The sequence below is a fragment of the Lampetra planeri genome, unplaced genomic scaffold (assembly GCF_965212315.1).
Source record: "Lampetra planeri unplaced genomic scaffold, kcLamPlan1.2.h2 scaffold_376, whole genome shotgun sequence".
In the NCBI taxonomy this organism is placed as follows: Eukaryota; Metazoa; Chordata; class Hyperoartia; order Petromyzontiformes; family Petromyzontidae; genus Lampetra; species Lampetra planeri.
Genome location: NW_027615199.1, coordinates 21,847 through 47,505, shown reverse-complemented (window position 1 = coordinate 47,505; position 25,659 = coordinate 21,847). Strand labels below are relative to the sequence as shown.

Sequence of the window (25,659 nt, the reverse complement as noted above, 5' to 3'; positions counted from 1 at the left end):
TAATCACTGAGACTCCCACAGGGTTTAGTGTTAATCACTGAGACTCCCACAGGGTTCAGTGCTAATCACTGAGACTCCCACAGGGTTCAGTGTTAATCACTGAGACTCCCACAGGGTTCAGTGTTAATCACTGAGACTCCCACAGGGTTCAGTGTTAATCACTGAGACTCCCACAGGGTTCAGTGTTAATCACTGAGACTCCCACAGGGTTCAGTGTTAATCACTGAGACTCCCACAGGGTTCAGTGTTAATCACTGAGACTCCCACAGGGTTCAGTGTTAATCACTGAGGCTCACAGAGCCAGACGAAGGCTCCCACAGGGTTCAGTGTTGATCGCTGAGGCTCACAGAGCCAGACTGAGGCTCCCATAGGGTTCAGTGTTAATCACTGAGGCTCACAGGGCCAGACTAAGGCTCCCACAGGGTTCAGTGTTAATCAGTGAGACTCACAGAGCCAGACTAAGGCTCCCACAGGGTTCAGTGTTAATCACTGAGACTCACAGAGCCATACAGAGGCTCCCACAGGGTTTAGTATTAATCACTGAGACTACCACAGGGTTCAGTGTTAATCACCAAGGCTCACAGAGCCAGACTAAGGCTCCCACAGGGTTCAGTGTTAATCACTGAGACTACCACAGGGTTCAGTGTTGATCATACAGGCTCACATAGCCAGACTAAGGCTCCCACAGGGTTCAGTGTTAATCACCGAGACTCACAGAGCCAGACTAAGGCTCCTCCATGATGCTGTGTCTTCTGCCTTCACAGGAACATCAGAACACGGAACCTTGAGCCAACAATGATTCAATGCCGAATGCAGACTTGACTAAGCATTGTATTTGCGTCGTAAAAAAAACGAATGGCAGACGATCATAACCACGAACAATTACATCAACGACAAAGTATTGCATCGGTTACTGCTGTTAGTTGACAAGAGGTTACATAAGCGTAAGTTAAAAGGACGTAACATGAACGATAATTTAAAAAAACAACGTAAACATTACAGATCGGGAGGGGAAATAATACGGAGGTGGGGTGGTGATGGAGTAGTGGTCTACTACGCCTGTGCCTCACAGCAACAAGGGGCTGGGTTTGATTCCCGATGCGAGTGCTTCTCTGTGTGAGAAGTTTGTATGATCTCCCCCTGTTCTGCAGAGTGGAGTTTGTGTGATCTCCCCCCCTGTTCTGCAGAGTGAGTGGAGTTTGTATGATCTCCCCCTGTTCTGCAGAGTGAGTGGAGTTTGTATGATCTCCCCCTGTTCTGCAGAGTGAGTGGAGTTTGTATGATCTCCCCCTGTTCTACAGAGTGAGTGGAGTTTGTATGATCTCCCCCTGTTCTGCAGAGTGAGTGGAGTTTGTATGATCTCCCCCTGTTCTGCAGAGTGAGTGGAGTTTGTATGATCTCCCCCTGTTCTGCAGAGTGAGTGCAGTTTGTATGATCTCCCCCTGTTCTGCAGAGTGAGTGGAGTTTGTATGATCTCCCCCTGTTCTGCAGAGTGAGTGGAGTTTGTATGATCTCCCCCTGTTCTGCAGAGTGAGTGGAGTTTGTATGATCTACACCTGTTCTGCAGAGTGGAGTTTGTATGATCTCCCCCTGTTCTGCAGAGCGAGTGAGTGGAGTTGGTGTGTTCTACCCCTGTTCTGCAGAGTGAGTGAGTGGAGTTTGTATGATCTCCCCCTGTTCTACAGAGTGAGTGAGTGAAGTTTATATGATCTCCCCCTGTTCTACAGAGTGAGTGAGTGGAGTTTGTATGATCTTCCCGTGTTCTGCAGAGCGAGTGAGTGGAGTTTGTATGATCTGCCCCTGTTCTGCAGAGTGAGTGAGTGGAGTTTGCAGTCTTCGTAGTGTGGGTAGTGTGGGCAGTCTGGGTAGTGTGGGTAGTCTGGGTAATCTGGGTAGTGTGGGCAGTCTGGGTAGTGTGGGCAGTCTGGGTAATCTGGGCAGTCTGGGTAGTGTGGGCAGTCTGGGTAGTGTGGGCAGTCTGGGTAGTGTGGGCAGTCTGGGTAGTGTGGGCAGTCTGGGTAATCTGGGCAGTCTGGGTAGTGTGGGCAGTCTGGGTAGTGTGGGCAGTCTGGGTAGTGTGGGCAGTCTGGGTAGTGTGGGCAGTCTGGGTAATCTGGGCAGTCTGGGTAGTGTGGGCAGTCTGGGTAGTGTGGGCAGTCTGGGTAGTGTGGGCAGTCTGGGTAGTGTGGGCAGTCTGGGTAGTGTGGGCAGTCTGGGTAGTGTGGGTAGTCTGGGTAATCTGGGCAGTCTGGGTAGTGTGGGTAGTCTGGGTAGTGTGGGCAGTCTGGGTAGTGTGGGCAGTCTGGGTAGTGTGGGTAGTCTGGGTAATCTGGGCAGTCTGGGTAGTGTGGGTAGTCTGGGTAGTGTGGGTAGTGTGGGCAGTCTGGGTAGTCTGGGCAGTCTGGGTAGTGTGGGCAGTCTGGGTAGTGTGGGCAGTCTGGGTAATCTGGGCAGTCTGGGTAGTGTGGGTAGTCTGGGTAGTGTGGGTAGTGTGGGCAGTCTGGGTAATCTGGGCAGTCTGGGTAATCTGGGCAGTCTGGGTAGTGAGGGCACACCGGGCCAGTTGCCCGCGGGGGTGGGTAGCAGTGGTCGGCCATCGCCACACCGACGCTGCGACGTCACCGATGACATCCGACCAACGACCGACCGACCGACCGACAAGCCGGCGGCGGGCGTCTGTGCTTTGTGGCAAAACAAACAAAAAAAACTCAAGCCGGTCCGCCGTGCAAACGTCGGACCTCGACATCATGCCCGCGGATAGTGGGAGCGGCGACGTTGTATTGCGCAATATTAGTTGCTGTATTACGGGTAATAGGGAACGGGAGGCTGGGGCAGAGGTCAGCAAGATGAAGAGAGGGGGGAGGGGATGGGGGTCATAGTTCATCAGGACGAGCAGCAGGGAGAGAGGAGGATGGGGAGGATGAGGAATGGTTGGGCCCCCAAGATGTCGTAGGTTGATGAGAGGGTGGAGATTTTTTTACTTCAACGTTAACCAGGCTAAGCGATGCAGGCTAAGCAACCCTTGCACAAGTGAAAGCTCAACAAAGTGTCTCATCATCATCATCATCGTCGTCGTCGTCGTCGTCGTCGCCGCGACTGTCGACGCTTGCGGGAAAGAAAAAAATAACGACGGAGGACCCGGAGGAAAATAAGTAATATTAAAAAAAAAACTTTTAAAAAAATACACGCTTTAATGAAATGTACCGTACGAGTAATGGCAGAACTCCACGACTCCAGGAGGTGGCCCCGAAGCTTGCCACAACGTAAGGGGGCCGTGGTGATTTACAGCCAACGTCAGTTGAGCGTTGACAATTAGACCCAAGCCGAAACATAACATGTAAAAAATAATGTGAAAAAATATTTTTTACATTTTTTACGATAGAATATAGTATTGTCATCGGTACGACACAAGTATACCAAGTTTGCAGTCGATAACGCATTGGGAAGTGGGTTAAATTTGAGTTACAAGATTTGAGAATACAACAGAGCGATCCCACGCTACCACGGGGAGAGAGAGACACGCAAACTCCAAATATACAGCAGCAGGCATCGTCAGAGTCGGGACCTAAACCCACGACCTCCTGTACACCAGGCGAGGGAGTTAACATCTCCTAGCCACCGTGACGATGATGATGAGTGACACGCAAACTCCAAATATACAGCAGCAGGCGTCGTCAGAGTCGGGAGCTAAACCCACGACCTCCTGTACACCAGGCGAGGGAGTTAACATCTCCTAGCCACCGTGATGATGATGATGAGTGACACGCAAACTCCAAATATACAGCAGCAGGCGTCGTCAGAGTCGGGAGCTAAACCCACGACCTCCTGTACACCAGGCGAGGGAGTTAACATCTCCTAGCCACCGTGACGATGATGATGAGTGACACGCAAACTCCAAATATACAGCAGCAGGCGTCAGAGTCAGGACCTAAACCCACGACCTCCTGTACACCAGGCGAGGGAGTTAACATCTCCTAGCCACTGTGGTGATGATGATGATGAGAGAGACTCAAACTCCAAATACACAGCAGCATTCGTCGTCAGGGTCGAGATCGAACCCACGACCTCCTGTACACCAGGCGCCACCACCCTGGTGACGATGACGACGATGACAGAGATGGAAGAGTGTGATTGGACGGTGGAGCGATCAGCAAGAGAGATCCGCACGGAGGAGTCTGTTTTCACAGTGGGCGCCGGCACGGAGAAAGGGGGAGGAGTTCAGAGTGGGAGGGGCAGGAGGGGGGAGTGGCTACACAGGAGTCACGTGGCTTTGACGCGAGGGTTTCAGCCGATCTGTATACCGTACACCGCGTGGTGCGTGTCGTTTGCAAGCAGACGATCCCATGCATCGGGGTTTTGCCGAAGAGGCACGTGCTATGTAAGGACGCGGGGTAGTGCCGTTTCATACGTGCGGGGGGGGGGGGGGGGGGGGGGAGCGGTTGAGGGGGGCGAGATCGTCAAAGTAGTCGCATTCGTAGCCGAGAAGATCGACCGCTGAGTTAGCGGCAGAGGTCGCAAACGGGTTTTGATTAAAGAAATGAGGTTTCTCTCATACTCTGATGGTGCATTGTCTTTGAGTTGTGCGCCTTTTGGCGTCATCTGGTCCAACACCATGTGAGACTAGGCTCTAAGGAAAGCTGTCTCGGGTGTGGACCAATCAACTTCAAGGACAGTGCATACATGATCAGAGTTGTGTTTTTTGTTTAGCATTACGACCGCAGGTGTTGTGGTCTATGCAAACATGACTCCTTGTAAAAAAGGTGTCAGTTTTGTTGCCAGATAGAAGGGTAAAAAAGCAATTATCATATTTTTACTGGCAAATGAGGTTCCAATGGGGTTTTGATTCCTTACCCGTACCCGGCCGCACCAGGGTCGCAAACGGCTACCCATACCCGGCCGGGTACGGGTAACCGGGTATCGGGTAGGGTACGGGTATCGGGTACCCGGTTGCGACCTCTGCGTTAGCGGTAACTGCGGGGTGAGACCGCTTCTCACGGATCCATCTCACGGCCTTCTCGGCAACGACCCCACAGCTATACGGAGCATGCCATTTGCGATTTAAGCGGGGCATGGATTATACCATTCGAGATGCGGGGGGGGGGGGGGGCATTCGTTTTACGTGCATTGAGCGACATGCATTAGGCTCGCTAGTGGCCCATTAGCGGAGGATGCAAATTGAACGTAGAGGCAGCTTTCTTCTGACCCATGCAGCCTGAACACTGACACACACACAGCCTCAACACTGACACACACACACGTACACACACACGCACACACACAAGTACACGCACACACACACACGCACACACACACACGTACACACACGTACACACACACACACACAAGTACACACACACGCACACACACACGCACACACACACACACGTACACACACACACGCAAACACGCACACGTACACACACACGTACACACACACACGCACACACACACGTACACACACGCACACACGTACACACACACACGAACAAAGCAGAACCTGGCTCTGCTGCTGCTGGTTCTACTGCTACTGCTCCTACTGCTGCTGCTGCTTCTGCTGCTGCTTCTGCTTCTACTGCTTCTACTGCTTCTACTGCTTCTACTGCTTCTGGTGCTGTTTATACTGCTTCTGCTGCTGCTTCTACTGCTACTGGTGCTGCTTCTACGACTTCTTCGTCTTCTCCCCTGCGTGGCGTCGCGGCCGGGCTCCAGACGCTGCCGCCGCCGCCACCGCCACCGGCAACCGCCGGTTGCAGCAACTGGTCCGTCGCGTCGCGCAGACCCTCGTCCGTGCAACGGGTTGCGCCGATATCCCGGGGCGGGCGGGGGTGGGGGGGGGTGTACAAGGCGGTTGCCGGGGGCGACGCGGGGCTTGGTGGGACGGCGCTCAGATGAAGGTGGAGTCGGCGAGGAGGCTGGCGTTGCCGTGGTGACGCGAGCGAGCCTCGAACAGCTGCTGGATGAGCAGCGACTTCTCGTGCTCCAGCTGGGAGATGCGGTCGCTCTTCTCGGATACCTCCTGCACCCGGGGGGGGGGGGGGGGGGGGGGGGGGGCGTGGAGGGTACGCGGGGAGACACGGCGAGACGCGGGGAGAGACGCGGGGAGAGACACGGGGAGATTTGGTGAGATATGGGGAGACACGGGGAGACACGGGGAGATTTGGTGAGAGACGTGGGGAGACACGGGGAGACACGGGGAGATGTGGAGAGAGACGCGGGGAGATTTGGTGAGATGTGGGGAGAAACGGGGAGACACGGCGAGACGCGGGGAGAGACGCGGGGAGATTTGGTGAGATGTGGGGAGACACGGGGAGATTCGGGGAGATGTGGGGAGAAACGGGGAGACACTGGGAGACACGGGGAAACACGGGGAGATGTGGGGAGAGACGCGGGGAGATTTGGGGAGATGTGGGGAGAAACGGGGAGACACTGGGAGACACGGGGAAACACGGGGAGATGTGGGGAGAGACACGGGGAGATGTGGAGAGAGACGCGGGGAGATTTGGTGAGATGTGGGGAGAGACGGGGAGACACGGGGAGATGTGGGGAGAGACGTGGGGAGAAATGGGGAGACACGGGGAGGCACGGGGAGACGTGGAGAAAGACGCGGGGAGATTTGGTGAGATGTGGGGAGACACGTGGAGATTTGGGGAGATGTGGGGAGAAACGGGGAGACACTGGGAGACACGGGGAGACACGGGGAGATGTGGAGAGAGACGCGGGGAGATTTGGTGAGATGTGGGGAGACACGGGGAGATTTGGTGAGATGTGGGGAGAGACACGGGGAGACACGGGGAGATTTGGTGAGATGTGGGGAGATTTGGGGAGATGTGGAGAGACACGGGGAGAATTGGTGAGATGTGGGGAGATTTGGTGAGATGTGGGGAGATTTGGTGAGATGTGGGGAGAAACGGGGAGAGACGTGGGGGGACACGGGGAGACACGTGAGCTGGAGGGAGGGGCGAGGGAGTTACACACCTGGGGGGTGGTGGGTGAGGGTGAGGGGTGAGGGCGAGGGAGTTACACACCTGGGGGGTGGTGGTGGGGGTGGGGGGTGAGGGTGGGGTGAGTGAGTTACACACCTGGGGGGTGGTGGTGAGGGTGAGGGGTGAGGGCGAGGGAGTTACACACCTGGGGGGTGGTGGTGGGGGTGGGGGGTGAGGGTGGGGTGAGTGAGTTACACACCTGGGGGGTGGTGGTGGTGAGGGTGGTGGTGGGGGGTGAGGGGTGGTGCGAGGGAGCTGCTACTCACCTGGCTGGTGGTGGTGGTGGTGGTGAGGGGTGAGGGGTGAGGGTGAGGGTGAGGGGTGGTGGTGGTGGTGAGGGGGTGAGCGTGGTGCGAGGGAGCTGCTACTCACCTGGTGGTGGTGAGGGTGGTGGTGAGGGTGGTGGTGAGGGGTGAGCGTGGTGCGAGGGAGCTGCTACTCACCTGGTGGTGGTGGTGGTGAGGGTGGTGGTGAGGGTGGTGGTGAGGGGTGAGCGTGGTGCGAGGGAGCTGCTACTCACCTGGTGGTGGTGGTGAGGGTGGTGGTGAGGGTGGTGGTGAGGGGTGAGCGTGGTGCGAGGGAGCTGCTACTCACCTGGCTGGTGGTGGTGGTGAGGGTGATGGTGGTGGTGAGGGGTGAGCGTGGTGCGAGGGAGCGGCTACTCACCTGGTGGTGATGGTGGTGATGGTGGTGGTGGTGGTGAGGGGTGAGCGTGGTGCGAGGGAGCTGCCACTCACCCGCGTGAGCAGCCGGTTCTGGTCGCGCAGCACACACAGTGCTTGCTGCAGAACGCTGGCGCTGGGCGCCGTGGGGGGCCCGTAGCCCTCGGCCCCGCAAGTCCCGGCCTGCCCCCCCCCCCCAACACCCAACAGCAACATGGACACATTCACAATAAAGACGACGATGATGATGATGATGATGTTGTTGTTGATGTTGTTGATGATGATGGCGGTGGTGGTGGTGGTGATGATCAAGCCCCGTGATGGTGGTGGTGAGTGGGTGAGATGTTAACTACCTCGCCGGGTATACAGGAGGTCCTGGGTTCGATCCCGACCCTGACAACGCCTGCTACTGCTGTATATTTGGAGTCTGCGTCTCTCTCATCATCACGGTGGCTAGGAGAGGTTAACTACCTCGCCTGGTACGCAGGAGGTCGTGGGTTCGATCCTGACCCTGACGACGCCTGCTGCTGCTGTATATTTGAAGTCTGCGTCTCTCTCTCTCTCTCTCGCCGTGGTCGGGGGGTGGGTAAGGGGGGTGGGTAAGGGGGGGGGGGGTTGTCGCTTCTGAATGAAAGATAGCTACGCAAGCAGCTCACGTGGCGGGAGGGGAGGGGCCTTACCCATGGTGCACCTTTTGGCGTCATCTGGTCCAACACCATGTGAGACTAGGCTCTAAGGAAAGCTGTCTCGGGTGTGGACCAATGAACTTCAAGGACAGTGCACATACAATATCAGAGTTGTGTTTTTTGTTGGCATTCCGACTGCAGGTATTGTCGTCTATGCAAACATGACTCCTTGTGAAAGAAAGGCGTCAGTTTTGTTGCCCGATAGAAGGGTAAAAAAAACAATTATCTTACCCAGGGGTGTTCATTTTAAAAAAACTGTGTTTTTCTAGCCGCGACGATGTCACGGCGCCGTCACCTTTGCCGACTCGGTGACCTCCGCCAGGATGCGTGTCGCCTCCTGGATCCTGTGGTAGAGCTGCCCCAGGCGGGCCGGGTTCACGTCCGACGGGTGACCCTGCTGCCGGGCCAACGCAAAATACCGGCGGTGCAAGCGCTGTAATAATACAGTAATCCCTCGCGGTGGGGCATGGTGAGGCACGGTGTGTCGTGGTGGGGCGTGGTGGGGCGTGGTGGGGCGCGGTGGGGCACGGTGTGTCCTGGTGGGGCGTGGTGGGGCGCGGTGGGGCACGGTGGGGCACGGTGTGTCCTGGTGGGGCACGGTGTGTCCTGGTGGGGCACGGTGTGTCGTGGTGGGGCGTGGTGGGGCACGGTGTGTCGTGGTGGGGCGTGGTGGGGCGCGGTGGGGCACGGTGTGTCGTGGTGGGGCACGGTGGGGCACGGTGTGTCGTGGTGGGGCGTGGTGGGGCACGGTGTGTCGTGGTGGGGCGTGGTGGGGCACGGTGTGTCGTGGTGGGGCACGGTGGGGCACGGTGTGTCGTGGTGGGGCGTGGTGGGGCACGGTGTGTCGTGGTGGGGCACGGTGGGGCACGGTGTGTCGTGGTGGGGCGTGGTGGGGCGCGGTGGGGCACGGTGTGTCGTGGTGGGGCACGGTGGGGCACGGTGTGTCGTGGTGGGGCGTGGTGGGGCACGGTGTGTCGTGGTGGGGCGTGGTGGGGCACGGTGTGTCGTGGTGGGGCACGGTGGGGCACGGTGTGTCGTGGTGGGGCGTGGTGGGGCGCGGTGGGGCACGGTGTGTCGTGGTGGGGCACGGTGGGGCACGGTGTGTCGTGGTGGGGCGTGGTGGGGCACGGTGTGTCGTGGTGGGGCGTGGTGGGGCATGGTGTGTCGTGGTGGGGCACGGTGGGGCACGGTGTGTCGTGGTGGGGCGTGGTGGGGCACGGTGTGTCGTGGTGGGGCGCGGTGGGGCACGGTGTGTCGTGGTGGGGCACGGTGGGGCACGGTGTGTCGTGGTGGGGCGTGGTGGGGCACGGTGTGTCGTGGTGGGGCGTGGTGGGGCACGGTGTGTCGTGGTGGGGCACGGTGGGGCACGGTGTGTCGTGGTGGGGCGTGGTGGGGCACGGTGTGTCGTGGTGGGGCGTGGTGGGGCGTGGTGGGGCGCGGTGGGGCACGGTGGGGCACGGTGTGTCCTGGTGGGGCACGGTGTGTCCTGGTGGGGCAAGGTGTGTCGTGGTGGGGCGTGGTGGGGCACGGTGTGTCCTGGTGGGGCGTGGTGGGGCGTGGTGGGGCGCGGTGGGGCACGGTGGGGCACGGTGTATCCTGGTGGGGCACGGTGTGTCCTGGTGGGGCACGGTGTGTCGTGGTGGGGCGCGGTGGGGCACGGTGTGTCGTGGTGGGGCACGGTGGGGCACGGTGTGTCGTGGTGGGGCGTGGTGGGGCACGGTGGGGCACGGTGTGTCGTGGTGGGGCACGGTGTGTCGTGGTGTGTCGTGGTGGGGCACGGTGTGTCGTGGTGGGGCACGGTGTGTCGTGGTGGGGCGTGGTGGGGCACGATGGGGCACGGTGGGGCACGGTGTGTCGTGGTGGGGCGTGGTGGGGCGTGGTGGGGCGCGGTGGGGCACGGTGTGTCGTGGTGGGGCGTGGTGGGGCGCGGTGGGGCGCGGTGGGGCACGGTGTGTCCTGGTGGGGCGTGGTGGGGCGCGGTGGGGCACGGTGTGTCGTGGTGGGGCACGGTGTGTCCTGGTGGGGCGTGGTGGGGCGCGGTGGGGCACGGTGTGTCGTGGTGTGTCCTGGTGGGGCGTGGTGGGGCGCGGTGGGGTACGGTGTGTCCTGGTGGGGCGCGGTGGGGCGCGGTGGGGCACGGTGTGTCGTGGTGGGGCACGGTGTGTCCTGGTGGGGCGTGGTGGGGCGCGGTGGGGCACGGTGGGGCGCGGTGGGGCACGGTGTGTCGTGGTGTGTCCTGGTGGGGCGTGGTGGGGCGCGGTGTGTCGTGGTGTGTCCTGGTGGGGCGTGGTGGGGCGCGGTGTGTCGTGGTGTGTCCTGGTGGGGCGCGGTGGGGCACGGTGTGTCGTGGTGGGGCGTGGTGGGGCGTGGTGGGGCACGGTGTGTCCTGGTGGGGCGTGGTGGGGCGCGGTGGGGCACGGTGTGTCGTGGTGGGGCGTGGTGGGGCGCGGTGGGGCGCGGTGGGGCACGGTGTGTCGTGGTGTGTCCTGGTGGGGCGTGGTGGGGCACGGTGTGTCGTGGTGGGGCGTGGTGGGGCGTGGTGGGGCGTGGTGGGGCGCGGTGTGTCGTGGTGGGGCGTGGTGGGGCACGGTGTGTCGTGGTGGGGCGTGGTGGGGCGTGGTGGGGCACGGTGTGTCGTGGTGGGGCGTGGTGGGGCACGGTGTGTCCTGGTGGGGCGTGGTGGGGCGTGGTGGGGCTGCGGTGGGGCACGGTGTGTCGTGGTGGGGCGTGGTGGGGCGTGGTGGGGCACGGTGTGTCCTGGTGGGGAGTGGTGGGGCGCGGTGGGGCACGGTGTGTCGTGGTGGGGCGTGGTGGGGCACGGTGTGTCGTGGTGGGGCGTGGTGGGGCGTGGTGGGGCACGGTGTGTCGTGGTGTGTCGTGGTGGGGCGTGGTGGGGCACGGTGTGTCCTGGTGGGGCGTGGTGGGGCGCGGTGGGGCACGGTGTGTCGTGGTGGGGCGTGGTGGGGCGTGGTGGGGCACGGTGTGTCCTGGTGGGGCGTGGTGGGGCGCGGTGGGGCACGGTGTGTCGTGGTGGGGCGTGGTGGGGCACGGTGTGTCGTGGTGGGGCGTGGTGGGGCGCGGTGGGGCACGGTGTGTCCTGGTGGGGCGTGGTGGGGCGCGGTGGGGCACGGTGTGTCGTGGTGGGGCGTGGTGGGGCGTGGTGGGGCACGGTGTGTCCTGGTGGGGCGTGGTGGGGCGCGGTGGGGCACGGTGTGTCGTGGTGGGGCGTGGTGGGGCGTGGTGGGGCACGGTGTGTCGTGGTGGGGCGTGGTGGGGCGTGGTGGGGCACGGTGTGTCGTGGTGGGGCGTGGTGGGGCGTGGTGGGGCACGGTGTGTCCTGGTGGGGCGTGGTGGGGCGCGGTGGGGCACGGTGTGTCCTGGTGGGGCGTGGTGGGGCGTGGTGGGGCACGGTGTGTCCTGGTGGGGCGTGGTGGGGCGCGGTGGGGCACGGTGTGTCGTGGTGTGTCCTGGTGGGGCGTGGTGGGGCGTGGTGGGGCACGGTGTGTCCTGGTGGGGCGTGGTGGGGCGTGGTGGGGCGCGGGTGGGGCACGGTGTGTCGTGGTGGGGCGTGGTGGGGCGTGGTGGGGCACGGTGTGTCGTGGTGGGGCGTGGTGGGGCGTGGTGGGGCACGGTGTGTCCTGGTGGGGCGTGGTGGGGCGTGGTGGGGCACGGTGTGTCGTGGTGGGGCGTGGTGGGGCGCGGTGGGGCACGGTGTGTCGTGGTGGGGCGTGGTGGGGCGTGGTGGGGCACGGTGTGTCCTGGTGGGGCGTGGTGGGGCGCGGTGGGGCACGGTGTGTCGTGGTGGGGCGTGGTGGGGCGTGGTGGGGCGTGGTGGGGCACGGTGTGTCCTGGTGGGGCGTGGTGGGGCGCGGTGGGGCACGGTGTGTCGTGGTGGGGCGTGGTGGGGCGCGGTGGGGCGTGGTGGGGGCGCGGTGTGTCGTGGTGGGGCGTGGTGGGGCGTGGTGGGGCGCGGTGTGTCGTGGTGTGTCCTGGTGGGGCGCGGTGGGGCACGGTGTGTCGTGGTGGGGCGTGGTGGGGCGTGGTGGGGCACGGTGTGTCCTGGTGGGGCGTGGTGGGGCGCGGTGGGGCACGGGTGTGTCGTGGTGGGGCGTGGTGGGGGCGCGGTGGGCGCGGTGGGGCACGGTGGGGCACGGTGGGGCACGGTGTGTCGTGGTGTGTCCTGGTGGGGCGTGGTGGGGCGCGGTGTGTGTCGTGGTGGGGCGTGGTGGGGCGCGGTGGGGCACGGTGGGGCACGGTGTGTCGTGGTGGGGCGTGGTGGGGCGTGGTGTGTCCTGGTGGGGCGTGGTGGGGGCGCTGGTGTGTCGTGGTGGGGCGTGGTGGGGCACGGTGTGTCGTGGTGGGGCGTGGTGGGGCGTGGTGGGGCACGGTGTGTCCTGGTGGGGCGTGGTGGGGCGTGGTGGGGCGCGGTGGGGCACGGTGTGTCGTGGTGTGTCCTGGTGGGGCGTGGTGGGGCGCGGTGGGGCGCGGTGGGGCACGGTGGGGCACGGTGTGTCGTGGTGTGTCCTGGTGGGGCGTGGTGGGGGCGGCGGTGTGTCGTGGTGGGGCGTGGTGGGGCACGGTGTGTCGTGGTGGGGCGGTGGTGGGGCACGGTGTGTCCTGGTGGGGCGTGGTGGGGCGTGGTGGGGCGCGGTGGGGCACGGTGTGTCGTGGTGTGTCCTGGTGGGGCGTGGTGGGGCGTGGTGGGGCGCGGTGGGGCACGGTGGGGCACGGTGTGTCGTGGTGTGTCCTGGTGGGGCGTGGTGGGGCGCGGTGTGTCGTGGTGGGGCGTGGTGGGGCACGGTGTGTCGTGGTGGGGCGTGGTGGGGCGTGGTGGGGCACGGTGTGTCCTGGTGGGGCGTGGTGGGGCGTGGTGGGGCGCGGTGGGGCACGGTGTGTCGTGGTGTGTCCTGGTGGGGCGTGGTGGGGCGCGGTGTGTCGTGGTGGGGCACGGTGTGTCGTGGTGGGGCACGGTGTGTCCTGGTGGGGCGTGGTGGGGCGCGGTGGGGCACGGTGGGGCACGGGTGTGTCGTGGTGGGGCACGGTGGGGCACGGTGTGTCACGGTGGGGCGCGGTGGGGGCACGGTGTGTCGTGGTGGGGCGTGGTGGGGCGTGGTGGGGCGCGGTGGGGCACGGGTGTGTCGTGGGTGGGGCGTGGTGGGGCACGGTGGGGCACGGTGTGTCGTGGTGGGGCGTGGTGGGGCGCGGTGGGGCACGGTGGGGCACGGGTGTCGTGGTGGGGCGTGGTGGGGCACGGTGGGGCACGGGTGTGTCGTGGTGGGCGTGGTGGGGCACGGTGTGTCGTGGTGGGGCGTGGTGGGGCACGGTGGGGCACGGTGTGTCATGGTGGGGCACGGTGGGGCACGGTGTGTCGTGGTGGGGCGTGGTGGGGCACGGTGTGTCGTGGTGGGGCGTGGTGGGGCGCGGTGGGGCACGGTGGGGCACGGTGTGTCGTGGTGGGGCGCGGTGGGGCACGGTGGGGCACGGTGTGTCGTGGTGGGGCGTGGTGGGGCGTGGGTGGGGCGCGGTGGGGGCACGGTGGGGCACGGTGTGTCCTGGTGGGGGCGTGGGTGGGGCGCGGTGGGGCACGGTGTGTCCTGGTGGGGCGTGGTGGGGCGCGGTGGGGCACGGTGGGGCACGGTGGGGCACGGTGTGTCGTGGTGGGGCACGGTGTGTCCTGGTGGGGCGTGGTGGGGCGCGGTGGGGCACGGTGGGGCACGGTGTGTCCTGGTGGGGCGTGGTGGGGCACGGTGGGGCACGGTGTGTCGTGGTGGGGCACGGTGTGTCCTGGTGGGGCACGGTGGGGCACGGTGGGGCGTGGTGGGGCACGGTGTGTCCTGGTGGGGCGCGGTGGGGCACGGTGGGGCACGGTGTGTCGTGGTGGGGCACGGTGTGTCCTGGTGGGGCACGGTGGGGCGTGGTGGGGCGCGGTGTGTCCTGGTGGGGCGCGGTGGGGCACGGTGGGGCGTGGTGGGGCGCGGTGGGGCGTGGTGGGGCACGGTGGGGCACGGTGGGGCGTGGTGGGGCGCGGTGGGGCGTGGTGGGGCACGGTGGGGCACGGTGGGGCGTGGTGGGGCACGGTGGGGCACGGTGGGGCGTGGTGGGGCACGGTGGGGCACGGTGGGGCACGGTGGGGCGTGGTGGGGGCACGGTGGGGCGTGGTGGGGCACGGTGGGGCACGGTGTGTCCTGGTGGGGCACGGTGGGGCGTGGTGGGGCACGGTGGGGCACGGTGGGGCGTGGTGGGGCGTGGTGGGGCACGGTGTGTCCTGGTGGGGCGCGGTGGGGCACGGTGGGGCACGGTGTGTCCTGGTGGGGCACGGTGGGGCACGGTGTGTCGTGGTGGGGCACGGTGTGTCGTGGTGGGGCGTGGTGGGGCACGGTGGGGCACGGTGTGTCGTGGTGGGGCGTGGTGGGGCACGGTGGGGCACGGTGTGTCCTGGTGGGGCACGGTGTGTCCTGGTGGGGCGTGGTGGGGCGCGGTGGGGCACGGTGGGGCACGGTGTGTCCTGGTGGGGCACGGTGTGTCCTGGTGGGGCGTGGTGGGGCGTGGTGGGGCGCGGTGGGGCACGGTGGGGCACGGTGTGTCCTGGTGGGGCGTGGTGGGGCACGGTGGGGCACGGTGGGGCATGGTGTGTCGTGGTGGGGCACGGTGTGTCCTGGTGGGTCGTGGTGGGGCGTGGTGGGGCACGGTGGGGCACGGTGGGGCACGGTGTGTCTTGGTGGGGTGTGGTGGGGCACGGTGGGGCACGGTGGGGCACGGTGTGTCTTGGTGGGGCGTGGTGGGGCGCGGTGGGGCACGGTGGGGCACGGTGGGGCACGGTGTGTCGTGGTTACCGGGGGAACCCCTCCGTCCCTCCGCCCCCTCCCCGTGACCTCGTCCTGCAGGCGACCCCGGGCCGAGTCGAGGGCACGCAGAGCAGAGCCCAGCGCCTCCTGCTGATGCACCGCCGCCACCTGCACCACCACCACCACAACCACCACCACCACCAACAACAACAACAATCACCACCACCACCACAACCACCACCACCAACAACAATCACCATCACAACCACCACCACCATCACAACCACCACAACCACCAACAACAACAACCACCACCATGACAACCACCACAACCACCACCATCACAACCACCACCATCACAACCACCACAACCACCACCACTAACAACAACCACCACCACCATCACAACCACCACCACAACCACCACTAACAACAACCACCACCACCAACAACAACAACCACCACCAACAATAACCACCACCATCACAACCACCACCACCACGACCACCAACAACAACCACCACCACAACCACCACCACCACCACCACCACAACCACCACCACCACAACCACCACCACCACAACCACCAACAAAAACCACCACCACAACCACCACCACCACAACCACCAACAACAACCACCACCACAACCACCACCACAACCACCACCAACAACCACCACCACAACCACCACCAACAACCACCACCACCAACAACCACCACCACCAACAACCACCACCATCACAACCACCACCGTTACTATAAAAACACATTAACATGACCACCAACAACCACGCCACACCGTGTGATGGTGGTGTACCGTGTGATGGTCGAGACCCGTGATGGTGGTGATGGTGGTGGTGGTGGTGGTGATGGTGATGTACCGTGTGATGGTGATAGTGATGGTGCTGATGGTGGTGATGATGGTGGTGTACCGTGTGATGGTCGAGACCCGTGATGGTGGTGATGGTGGTGTTGGTGATGTACCGTGTGATGGTCGAGACCAGTGATGGTGGTGATGATGATGATGGTGGTGATGATGGTGGTGATGGTGGTGATGGTGATGTACCGTGTGATGGTCGAGACCTGTGATGGTGGTGATGATGATGATGATGGTGGTGATGATGATGATGATGGTGGTGATGGTGGTGTACCGTGTGATGGTCGAGTCCCGTGATGGTGGTGATGATGATGATGGTGGTGATGATGGTGGTGATGGTGGTGATGGTGGTGGTGATGGTGGTGTACCGTGTGATGGTCGAGTCCCGTGATGGTGGTGATGGTGGTGATGGTGATGATGGTGGTGATGATGGTGGTGATGGTGGTGATGGTGGTGGTGTACCGTGTGATGGTCGAGTCCCGTGATGGTGGTGATGATGATGATGGTGGTGGTGATGATGGTGGTGATGGTGGTGATGGTGGTGGTGATGGTGATGTACCGTGTGATGGTCGAGTCCCGTGATGGTGGTGATGGTGGTGATGGTGATGTACCGTGTGATGGTCGAGACCCGTGATGGTGGTGATGGTGATGTACCGTGTGATGGTCGAGACCCGTGATGGTGGTGATGGTGGTGATGGTGATGTACCGTGTGATGGTCGAGACCCGTGATGGTGGTGATGGTGATGTACCGTGTGATGGTCGAGTCCCGTGATGGTGGTGATGGTGTGCCTTCTGTGCTCTCCCCTCGCTGAGCTCCTGTTTCTCCGCGGCTCAGCGTCGCACATCGCCATCATCGCCATCGCCGCTGTGCTGCTGTCACTGTGAGAACGGCCCATCACCCTCATCGCGCCTATCAACAACATCAACAACATCAACAACATCAACAACATCAACAACATCACCATCGACATGATCACCAACATCACCATCGATATCATCATCACTATCAGCATCATCACCGCCATCATCACTATCAACATCACCACCATCACTATCGACATGATCACCAACATCACCATCAATATCATCACCACTATCAGCATCATCACCGCCATCATCACTATCAACATCACCACCATCACTATCGACATGATCACCAACATCACCATCAATATCATCACCACTATCAGCATCATCATCACCGCTTTCAACATCACCGCCATCATCACTATCAACATCATCATCACCCACTCAATGACCCACTCATACATTCACTCACCCAAAGACCCACTCACCCACCCACCTACCAAATTACTTACCCACCCACCAACCCACTCACCCACTCACCCACAAAATTACTTACCCACCCACCAACTCACTCACACACCCACCCACCCACTCACTCATCCACCCACCCACTCACCCACCCACTCACCCACCCCACCCACCAAATTACCCACCCACCCTCTCACTCATCCACCCACTCAACCACTCATCCACCCACTCAACCACCCACCCACCCACCCACCAAATTACCCACTCACCCACCCACCCACTCACTCACCCACTCACTCACCCACTCACTCACCCACCCACCCCACCCACCAAATTACCCACCCACTCACCCACCAAATTACTTACTCACCCACCCACCCACCAAATTACCCAACCACCCACCCACTCACCATCAACGGCGGGGTTCAGCAAACGAGGCACGAGCGGAGGAGGAGGCAGTGGTGGCGGCGGGGAGGAAGGTGGAGGATGTGGTGGAGGTGGTGGTGGTGGAGGAGGTGGTGGAGGAGGAGGAGGAGGCCCCAGGGAGTCCAGCCCGTCCAGCGACTGCAGGCTGCGTGTGGCCAACGACGCCCGCTTCTCCCACGCGGCACCACCGCCACCACCACCACCACTACCACCACCACCACCGCCACCACCGCCACCACCGCCACCACCGCCACCACCACCACCACTGCCACCACCACCACCGGCAGCTCCGCTGGCGGGCCGAAGGCGCATCGCCGCCGTCGGCTTTGCCGAAGTGGCCGTCGTCTGGTGGTGCACGGGGGGGGGGGGGGAGGAATCCGATGAGCCATCAAGCTCTTTGTCAAAGATGTCCCGTAAGGGGGCACGGGGTCAACGAATTACCGTGACCCCCCCCCCCCCCGTCACCACCCACCCACTCTCGACCACCGTGCCACAGAGACACACAGAGCCACACACAGAGAGCCACACACACAGAGAGCCACACACACAGACACACACACAGATACACACACACAGACTCACACACAGACACACACACAGTCACACACATAAAGCCACACAGAGAGCCACACACAGAGAGCCACACAGAGCCACACAGTCACACACAGACACACACAGAGGCACACAGACAGCTACACAGACACACACACAGAGCCACACACACAGAGCCACACACAGACACACACACAGCCACACACAGACAGCCACACAGACACACACACAGTGCCACACACAGAGACACACACAGAGACACACACTGAGACACACACAGAGACACACACAGAGACACACACAGAGACACACACAGAGACTCACACAGAGACACACACAGAGACACACACTGAGACACACACAGAGACTCACACAGAGACACACACAGAGACTCACACAGAGACACACACAGAGACTCACACAGAGACTCACACAGAGACACACACAGAGACTCACACAGAGACACACACTGAGACACACACAGAGACACACACAGAGACACACACTGAGACACACACAGAGACACACACAGAGACTCACACAGAGACTCACACAGAGACACACACTGAGACTCACACAGAGACACACACAGAGACACACACAGAGAGCCACACACAGAGAGCCACACACAGATACACAGACACACAGAGCCACACAGAGCCACACACACAGAGCCACACACACAGAGCCACACAGAGAGTCACACAGAGAGTCACACAGAGCCACACACAGAGAGTCACACAGAGCCACACACAGAGCCACACACAGAGCCACACAGACACACACAGAGCCACACAGAGCCACACAGAAAGCCACACACAGACACACACAGAGACACACAGACACACACACAGACACACACACAGAGCCACACAGACACACAGAGACACACACAGAGAGCCACACACACAGAGCCACACACAGACACACAGACAGACACACACAGAGCCACACAGAGCCACACAGAAAGCCACACACAGACACACACAGAGACACACAGACACACACACACACAGAGCCACACAGACACACAGAGACACACACAGAGAGCCACACACACAGAGCCACACACAGACACACAGACAGACACACAGAGCCACACAGACACACAGAGAGACACACACACACAGAGCCACACAGGCAGACACACACACACACAGCGAGCCAATGTCATGACAACCCTCTGTTCAACGGGTCCGCTTTTCTCCGGGCCGAGTGCCCAGCGGCGTCGCCACTTCACTCCGGAGTCTCCGTGACCCCCGCCCGGTGTGCCAGCGCGGCACGGGGCCCTGTCGGTGCGGTGTGGTGCGGTGCGGAGAGCTCAGCACACGGCAGATGCCTTGCGCAGCGCGACTCACGACCTCCTCTCAATACCAAGATCCAGGATGGTCGTCGTGTCTACGCGCCGCTACTCGGTGGCAGCCCCAACAGTCTGGAACGATGTCACCACTTCTGCACATTCGCAGCATCGCCTCAATCGCCTCCTTCAAGAGACACTTTAAAACTCACCTCTACAGCCACGTGCGCTTTCGAGCGACTCTGAGCTTGGCTCCGCGCCTCTGAGTTGCGGCCACTACGTCTGCAAATTTGCCAGCCGCGTTACAAATTGAACTATTATTATTATTGTTATTAATCGCTCCACCACCTCACCGACAGCGATGCCGGTGGCGACGAAGGGGTCGGCGGCGTTGACGTTGACGACGACGTCGACGACGACGACGAGGAGGAGGATGGCACCGGCTCCGGCGCCGGTTCTTCCGTCGCGTCCATCTCCTCGGCGGCGCGACCCAAACCCGCGGCGAAGCGCTCGAAGGTCAGGTGACCTCCGGGAGAAGCCGCCCTCCGGAGCGCGGCGAGAACTCCGCTGCCGACACCGTCACCGCCGCCACCGTCACCGCCACCGCCCCAGCGAGATTCTATCTCGGCCACGTGCACGACTCCTCGGCCGACGTCGTCTAACGCGGCGAACAGCGGCCGCAGGCTCTCGACGAAGGCGCTGGGCAGCGGAGTTGCGTCGTGCCGCTCGCGGTCCGGTCGGCGATGACGGTTGCGATTCTGATCGTGCTGCTGCTGCTGCTGCTGCTCATGCTGCTGCTGCTGCTGCTCATGCTGCTGCTGCTGCTGCTGCTGCTGTTGCCGAATGTCACGATGATCGTGATGACGACGCTCAAGCTGCTGCTGCTGATTGTGCTGTTGCTGATGATTGTGCTGCTGTTGCTGTTCCTGCTGATGACGATGATGCGACTGCAGATGATGCTCCTGCCTGTCCTGCTGCTGCTGCTGCTGCAACTCCTGCCAATGATGCTGCAGCTGCTGCTTGTGCTTCTGACGCAGACGCTGCTGCTGCTTGTGCTGCTGCTGCTGCTGCTGCCGCTGCTGCTGCTGCTGCTCCTGCTGCTGACGCTGCAGGTGGTGATGCAGCTGCTGCTTGTGCTGCTGCTGCTGCAGCCGCCACTCTTTCTGATGTAGCTGCTGCTGCTGCTGCTGAGGAGTTGGGCGAAGGTGGCGACCGGGGAGAGCGGCCACAGCACTCATCTTGCCGGGTGCGGCGGCGGCGGTGGAAACTCCACGTTCCTGTGCAGGGAGGAGACACACCGGTCAATCGAGCAGCACGCGCCCTCGCAGTCACGGGGAAGAGCGGACGTGCACGCCGTGCGGATTCTGGTAATCGAGGTTGTTCGTTTGGGGCGGATCGCGCAAACCAGAGGTTGCAACCGGGTGCCCGATACCCGTACCCTACCCGATACCCGGCTAACCGTACCCGGCCGAGTACGGGTACGGGTAGCCGTTTGCGACCCTGGTGCGGCCGGGTACGGGTAGGCCGTGAGTCACTGCCTCCGCGCAGTGGCGGATGATCCTCGTAGCAAAAGCGGCTACAAATGTAGTAGCTACTACATATGTAGTAGCTACAGGCCCCGCACTTTCAAAGGCCCCGCGCTACATATGTAGTAGCTACTACATATGTAGTAGCTACTACAAATGTAGTAGCTACTACATATGTAGTAGCTACAGGCCCCGCACTTTCAAAGGCCCCGCGCTAAACGCTTTCAAGCTCTCAATTCAGCGATTCTGCACTTGCTCTATTACTATAGTACTATACCGCCTTCAAACTTTTGCGAACGACCGGGCGTTTAATGTTAGCGATTTGTCGTATCATCTGGCTGCAGAGCAGATGAAAAAATACAATTTACTTGACAATGCAAGTAAAACTATTTCCGTGTTTTCATATTTGCGTGGTTTTTCTTTTTCAATTTAGGGCCCCTTTAGAACGCATGGCAGAGGTCGCAACCGGGTACCCGATACCCGTACCCTACCCGATACCCGTACTCTACCCGATACCCGGCTACCCGTACCCGGCCGGGTACAGATACCCGTTTGCGACCCTGGTGCGGCCGGGTACGGGTAGGCCGTGAGTCACTGGTGAGTCACCGTGATTGTCACTCATTTCACAACGTCTTGTCTCTTCTCACAATTCAAGTTCCTAGAATCAACCCACCCGCGCCTGCAACACGGCTTCATCCCAGAGGTCGCAATCAGGTACCCGATACCCGTACCCTACAGAGCCACACACACAGCCACACATGGAAATAATAAAATAATAAAAAGAAAGCATCAAAAAAGAATATATTTATATAATAAAATGTTATTTCTTATTATTTTATTATTTCCATTCTACGTGACTTTACCGAAAGAACCAAGAAGATGAATCCCTGCAGTCACGAAAGCTTTAAATCGAAATTAAAATTTGAAATGTTTGATTTTTTATTTTATTATTTCCCTATAAGCGGAAGCGTATATATAAGTCGGTTTCGAAGGCGCATTTAACAATAATTGAACAGACTGGGACAGAGATATCCTTCTGATGGAAGTGCGTTCTGTAGTCTGGGTGGAGGATTTACACGATGACAATGATCTACACTATGGGAACCTCATTTGCCAGTAAAAATGATAATTGGTTTTTTACCCTTCTATCTGGCAACAAAACTGACACCTTTTTACAAGGAGTCATGTTTGCATAGACCGCAATACCTGCAGTCATAATGCAAACAAAAAACACAACTCTGATAATGTATGCACTGTCCTTGAAGTTGATTGGTCCACACCCGAGACAGCTTTCCTTAGAGCCTAGTCTCACATGGGTTGGACCAGATGACGCCAAAAGGCGCACAACTCAAAGACAATGCACCATCAGAGTATGAGAGCTCGGGGTAAAGCATTTACACCATTGGAACCTCATTTGCCAGTAAAAAAATATGATAATTGGTTTTTTACCCTTCTATCTGGCAACAAAACTGACACCTTTTTACAAGGAGTCATGTTTGCATGGACCGCAATACCTGCAGCCATAAATACAATGATCTCGGTCACCCATAGACCTGAAGGAATAGAGAGAGAGAGAGAAAGAAAGAAAATCTGCAAAATAAGTATAACCCGTAAAAAGAAAGTTTTTCACTCTAAATCCTTTATATGCGTGGCGGCTAGAGTCCTCTCGTCCTCTGGCTTGAGATGGCTGCCACCTATGGGTCAGATGATTGCATTGCACCATTAAGCAATTGGTAATTAAATATAATATTTTTGTCCTTAAAAGTGTAGAATTTTGGAAAAACATTTTCACGAACATTAATTGTCACGCACAACGAGTCTGTGTGCAAAATGTCAGCTCGATTGGATCACGGGAAGTGGGTTAAAAAACGACCGAAAGATTTGCACGGTCCTAAGCAAGCAAGCGAGCGAACTTAATATAAAGGATTTAATAACATTTCAAGCCATCGCTGTAGAGGGAGGGAGGGGGGTGTCAAAAACGCAGTGGCATGGTGCAATTGATTGATTTTGGACCCATAGTGAGGGGTTAATCCACGAGCTGCAGAATTTTTTTAAATCCTTTATATTAAGTTCGCTTGCTTGCTTGCGCGCTTATGACCGTGCAAAATTTTCGGTCGTTTTTTAACCCACTTCCCGTGATCCAATCGAGCTGACATTTTGCACACAGACTCGTTGTGCGTGACATTTTTTTTCGTGAAAAAAAATTTCCAAAATTTTCCACTGTTTAGGGAATTTTTTTAAAATATGTAATTACCAATTGTTTAATTCTGCCAGACAATCATCTGACCATAGGTGGCAGCCATCTCAAGCCAGAGGACGAGAGGACCCTAGCCGCCACGCATATAAAGGATTTATAGTGAAAAACTTTGTTTTTACGGGCTAATTTTTTAAATCCTTTATATTAAGTTCACTTGCTTGCGCGCTTACGACCGTGCAAATCTTTCGGTCGTTTTTTTAACCCACTCCCCGTGATCCAATGGAGCTGACATTTTGCGCACAGACTCGTTGTGCGTGACAATTTATTTTCGTGAAAAAATTAATTCCAAAATTTTCCACTTTTTAGGAAAAAATGTTTTTCATATTTAATTTAAAATACCAATGTGATAAAAATGAAACTCTTACTCAAGAAAAACAGAAATGAATAATAAAATAAAACCGATGCCACACATATAAAGGATTTATAGTGAAAAACTTAGTTTTTACGGGTTAATTTTTTTCTTTAACCTTGTCCCAAAAACAAAGATCCACACCCCTCAGTGGAGCGTCACGCAGATGATTGAGGGCAAGTGCTGTCCACAAAGACAAAGCTCCCCCGTGTAGCCTGTGACAGGCTGTTGGGGCAAGTGCTGTCCGCGGGCAAAGACAAAGCTTCCCGTGTAGCCTGTGACAGGCTGTAGGGGCAAGTGCTGTCTGCGAAGCAAAGACAAAGATCCCCCGTGTAGCCTGACAGGCTGTAGGGGCAAGTGCTGTCCACAAAGACAAAGATTCCCCGTGTAGCCTGTGACAGGCTGTAGGGGCAAGTGCTGTCCGCGAGCAAAGACAAAGATCCCCCGTGTAGCCTGTGACCGGCTGTAGGGCCAAGTGCTGTTAGCAGCAGCATCCTATGAAGGACGGACGGCACACACACACTGAGGGTGTGGGTGCCCACCACCACAAAAACAAAGGTCCCCCGTGTAGCCTCTAACAGGCTGTAGGGGCAAGTGCTGTCCGCAAGCTAAGACAAAGATCCCCCGTGTAGCCTCTAACAGGCTGTAGGGCCAAGTGCTGTCCGCGGGCAAAGACAAAGATCCCCCGTGTAGCCTCTTAACAGGCTGTAGGGGCAAGTGCTGTCCGCAAAGCAAAGACAAAGCTCACCCGTGTAGCCTTGACAGGCTGTAGGGGCAAGTGCTGTTAGCGAGTAGCGAGTAGCAGCACCTATGAAGGCTACCGGCGCTGTGGCACACGAGGGGGTGGGTGGCCAGCACCACGCCCGGCCGCCTTTGTCTCCCCAGCGGCGATGTTTACTACGCACCGCGCCAGGTTACTCATTTAAGGCCGAGTCGACCTAGGGGAGGCCCAGGACCGGTCCAGATTAATCGCCACTGGCGATGTTGGCCGTGAGCGAGAATCGAACCCGGGTCGCCAGGTTCGTAGCTCAGCGCGTTAACCGCTGTACCACCGCTCCCTCACGCGCGCGCCCGCACACACACTCGATCGGAAATCGATATAAGAATCGAAGCGATCGATCGCTGCCATACTTCACCAATTCTGGTACAAACGGCCGCATTGGAGTCCACTCCACTTCCGCGTTCGCCCGTACAAGCCCCTCCCCTCCCCCCATCTCATTTGCATAGCGCGCTTCCCATTGGCTGAGCCGCGCGCCCTTGTTTTGAGCGGAGACGCTCTCCCATTGGAGGAGGGCGGCGGCAGCGCCGCTAGACGGCCTCTGATTGGCTCGTTTGAAATTACGTCGTTAACGTTGTCGTTGGCCGGCCTAACGGTCGCAAAGGAAAATCGACGAGGCGATTCGTGGATAGCGGGGAATCGATTCCCCTACATACGACGATTCCTCGACTTACGAACGAGTTGGGTTTCAGAGGTCGAGATTTGAAGCTTTCGTGACCGCAAGGATTCGGTAAAGTCACGTAGGTAAAAAATACAATTAAAATAGAAAAAAAATATATTTTTATTTATTATTTTATTTCTATTTTAATTTTAATTGTATTTTTTACCTACGTGACTTTACCGAAAAAAACCTATAAGTATGAATACAATATTATTTTATTTTATTTCTATTTAAATTTTACTTGTATTTTTTACCTACGTCACTTTACCGAAAAAACCTAAGAGTATGAATTCCAGAGGTCTGTTCGTAAGGGGCCGTCCATAAATGACGTCACGCACCTAGGGGAGGGGGGGGATGAGAAATGTGACGTCACATCAAAATGCGCAACTTTAAATAAATATAGATTTTTTTTTTCGATATAAAGCTTTCGTGACTGCAGGGATTCATCTTCTTGGTTCTTTCGGTAAAGTCACGTAGAAGGGAAATAATAAAATAATATTTAAAAAAAATTCTTATTTTATTATCTTTTATTTTTATTATTTCC

The 25,659-nt window shown here is 59.1% G+C and overlaps 1 protein-coding gene across 1 annotated transcript; it reads right to left on the bottom strand.

Annotated features, from left to right (window-relative positions):
• Nucleotides 1–818: 818 nt before the first annotated feature.
• On the bottom strand, nucleotides 819–24,875 carry LOC144740993 (uncharacterized). The gene is made up of 8 exons (XM_078623687.1): nucleotides 24,813–24,875; nucleotides 19,898–20,821; nucleotides 17,960–18,040; nucleotides 16,269–16,802; nucleotides 15,165–15,284; nucleotides 8,627–8,728; nucleotides 7,721–7,828; nucleotides 819–6,016 (listed from the first exon to the last, which is right to left on the bottom strand). The coding sequence occupies exons 1-8, from the start codon at nucleotides 24,834–24,836 to the stop codon at nucleotides 5,885–5,887; spliced, it is 2,025 nt and encodes a 674-aa protein (XP_078479813.1). The 5' UTR covers nucleotides 24,837–24,875; the 3' UTR covers nucleotides 819–5,884.
• Nucleotides 24,876–25,659: the final 784 nt, after the last annotated feature.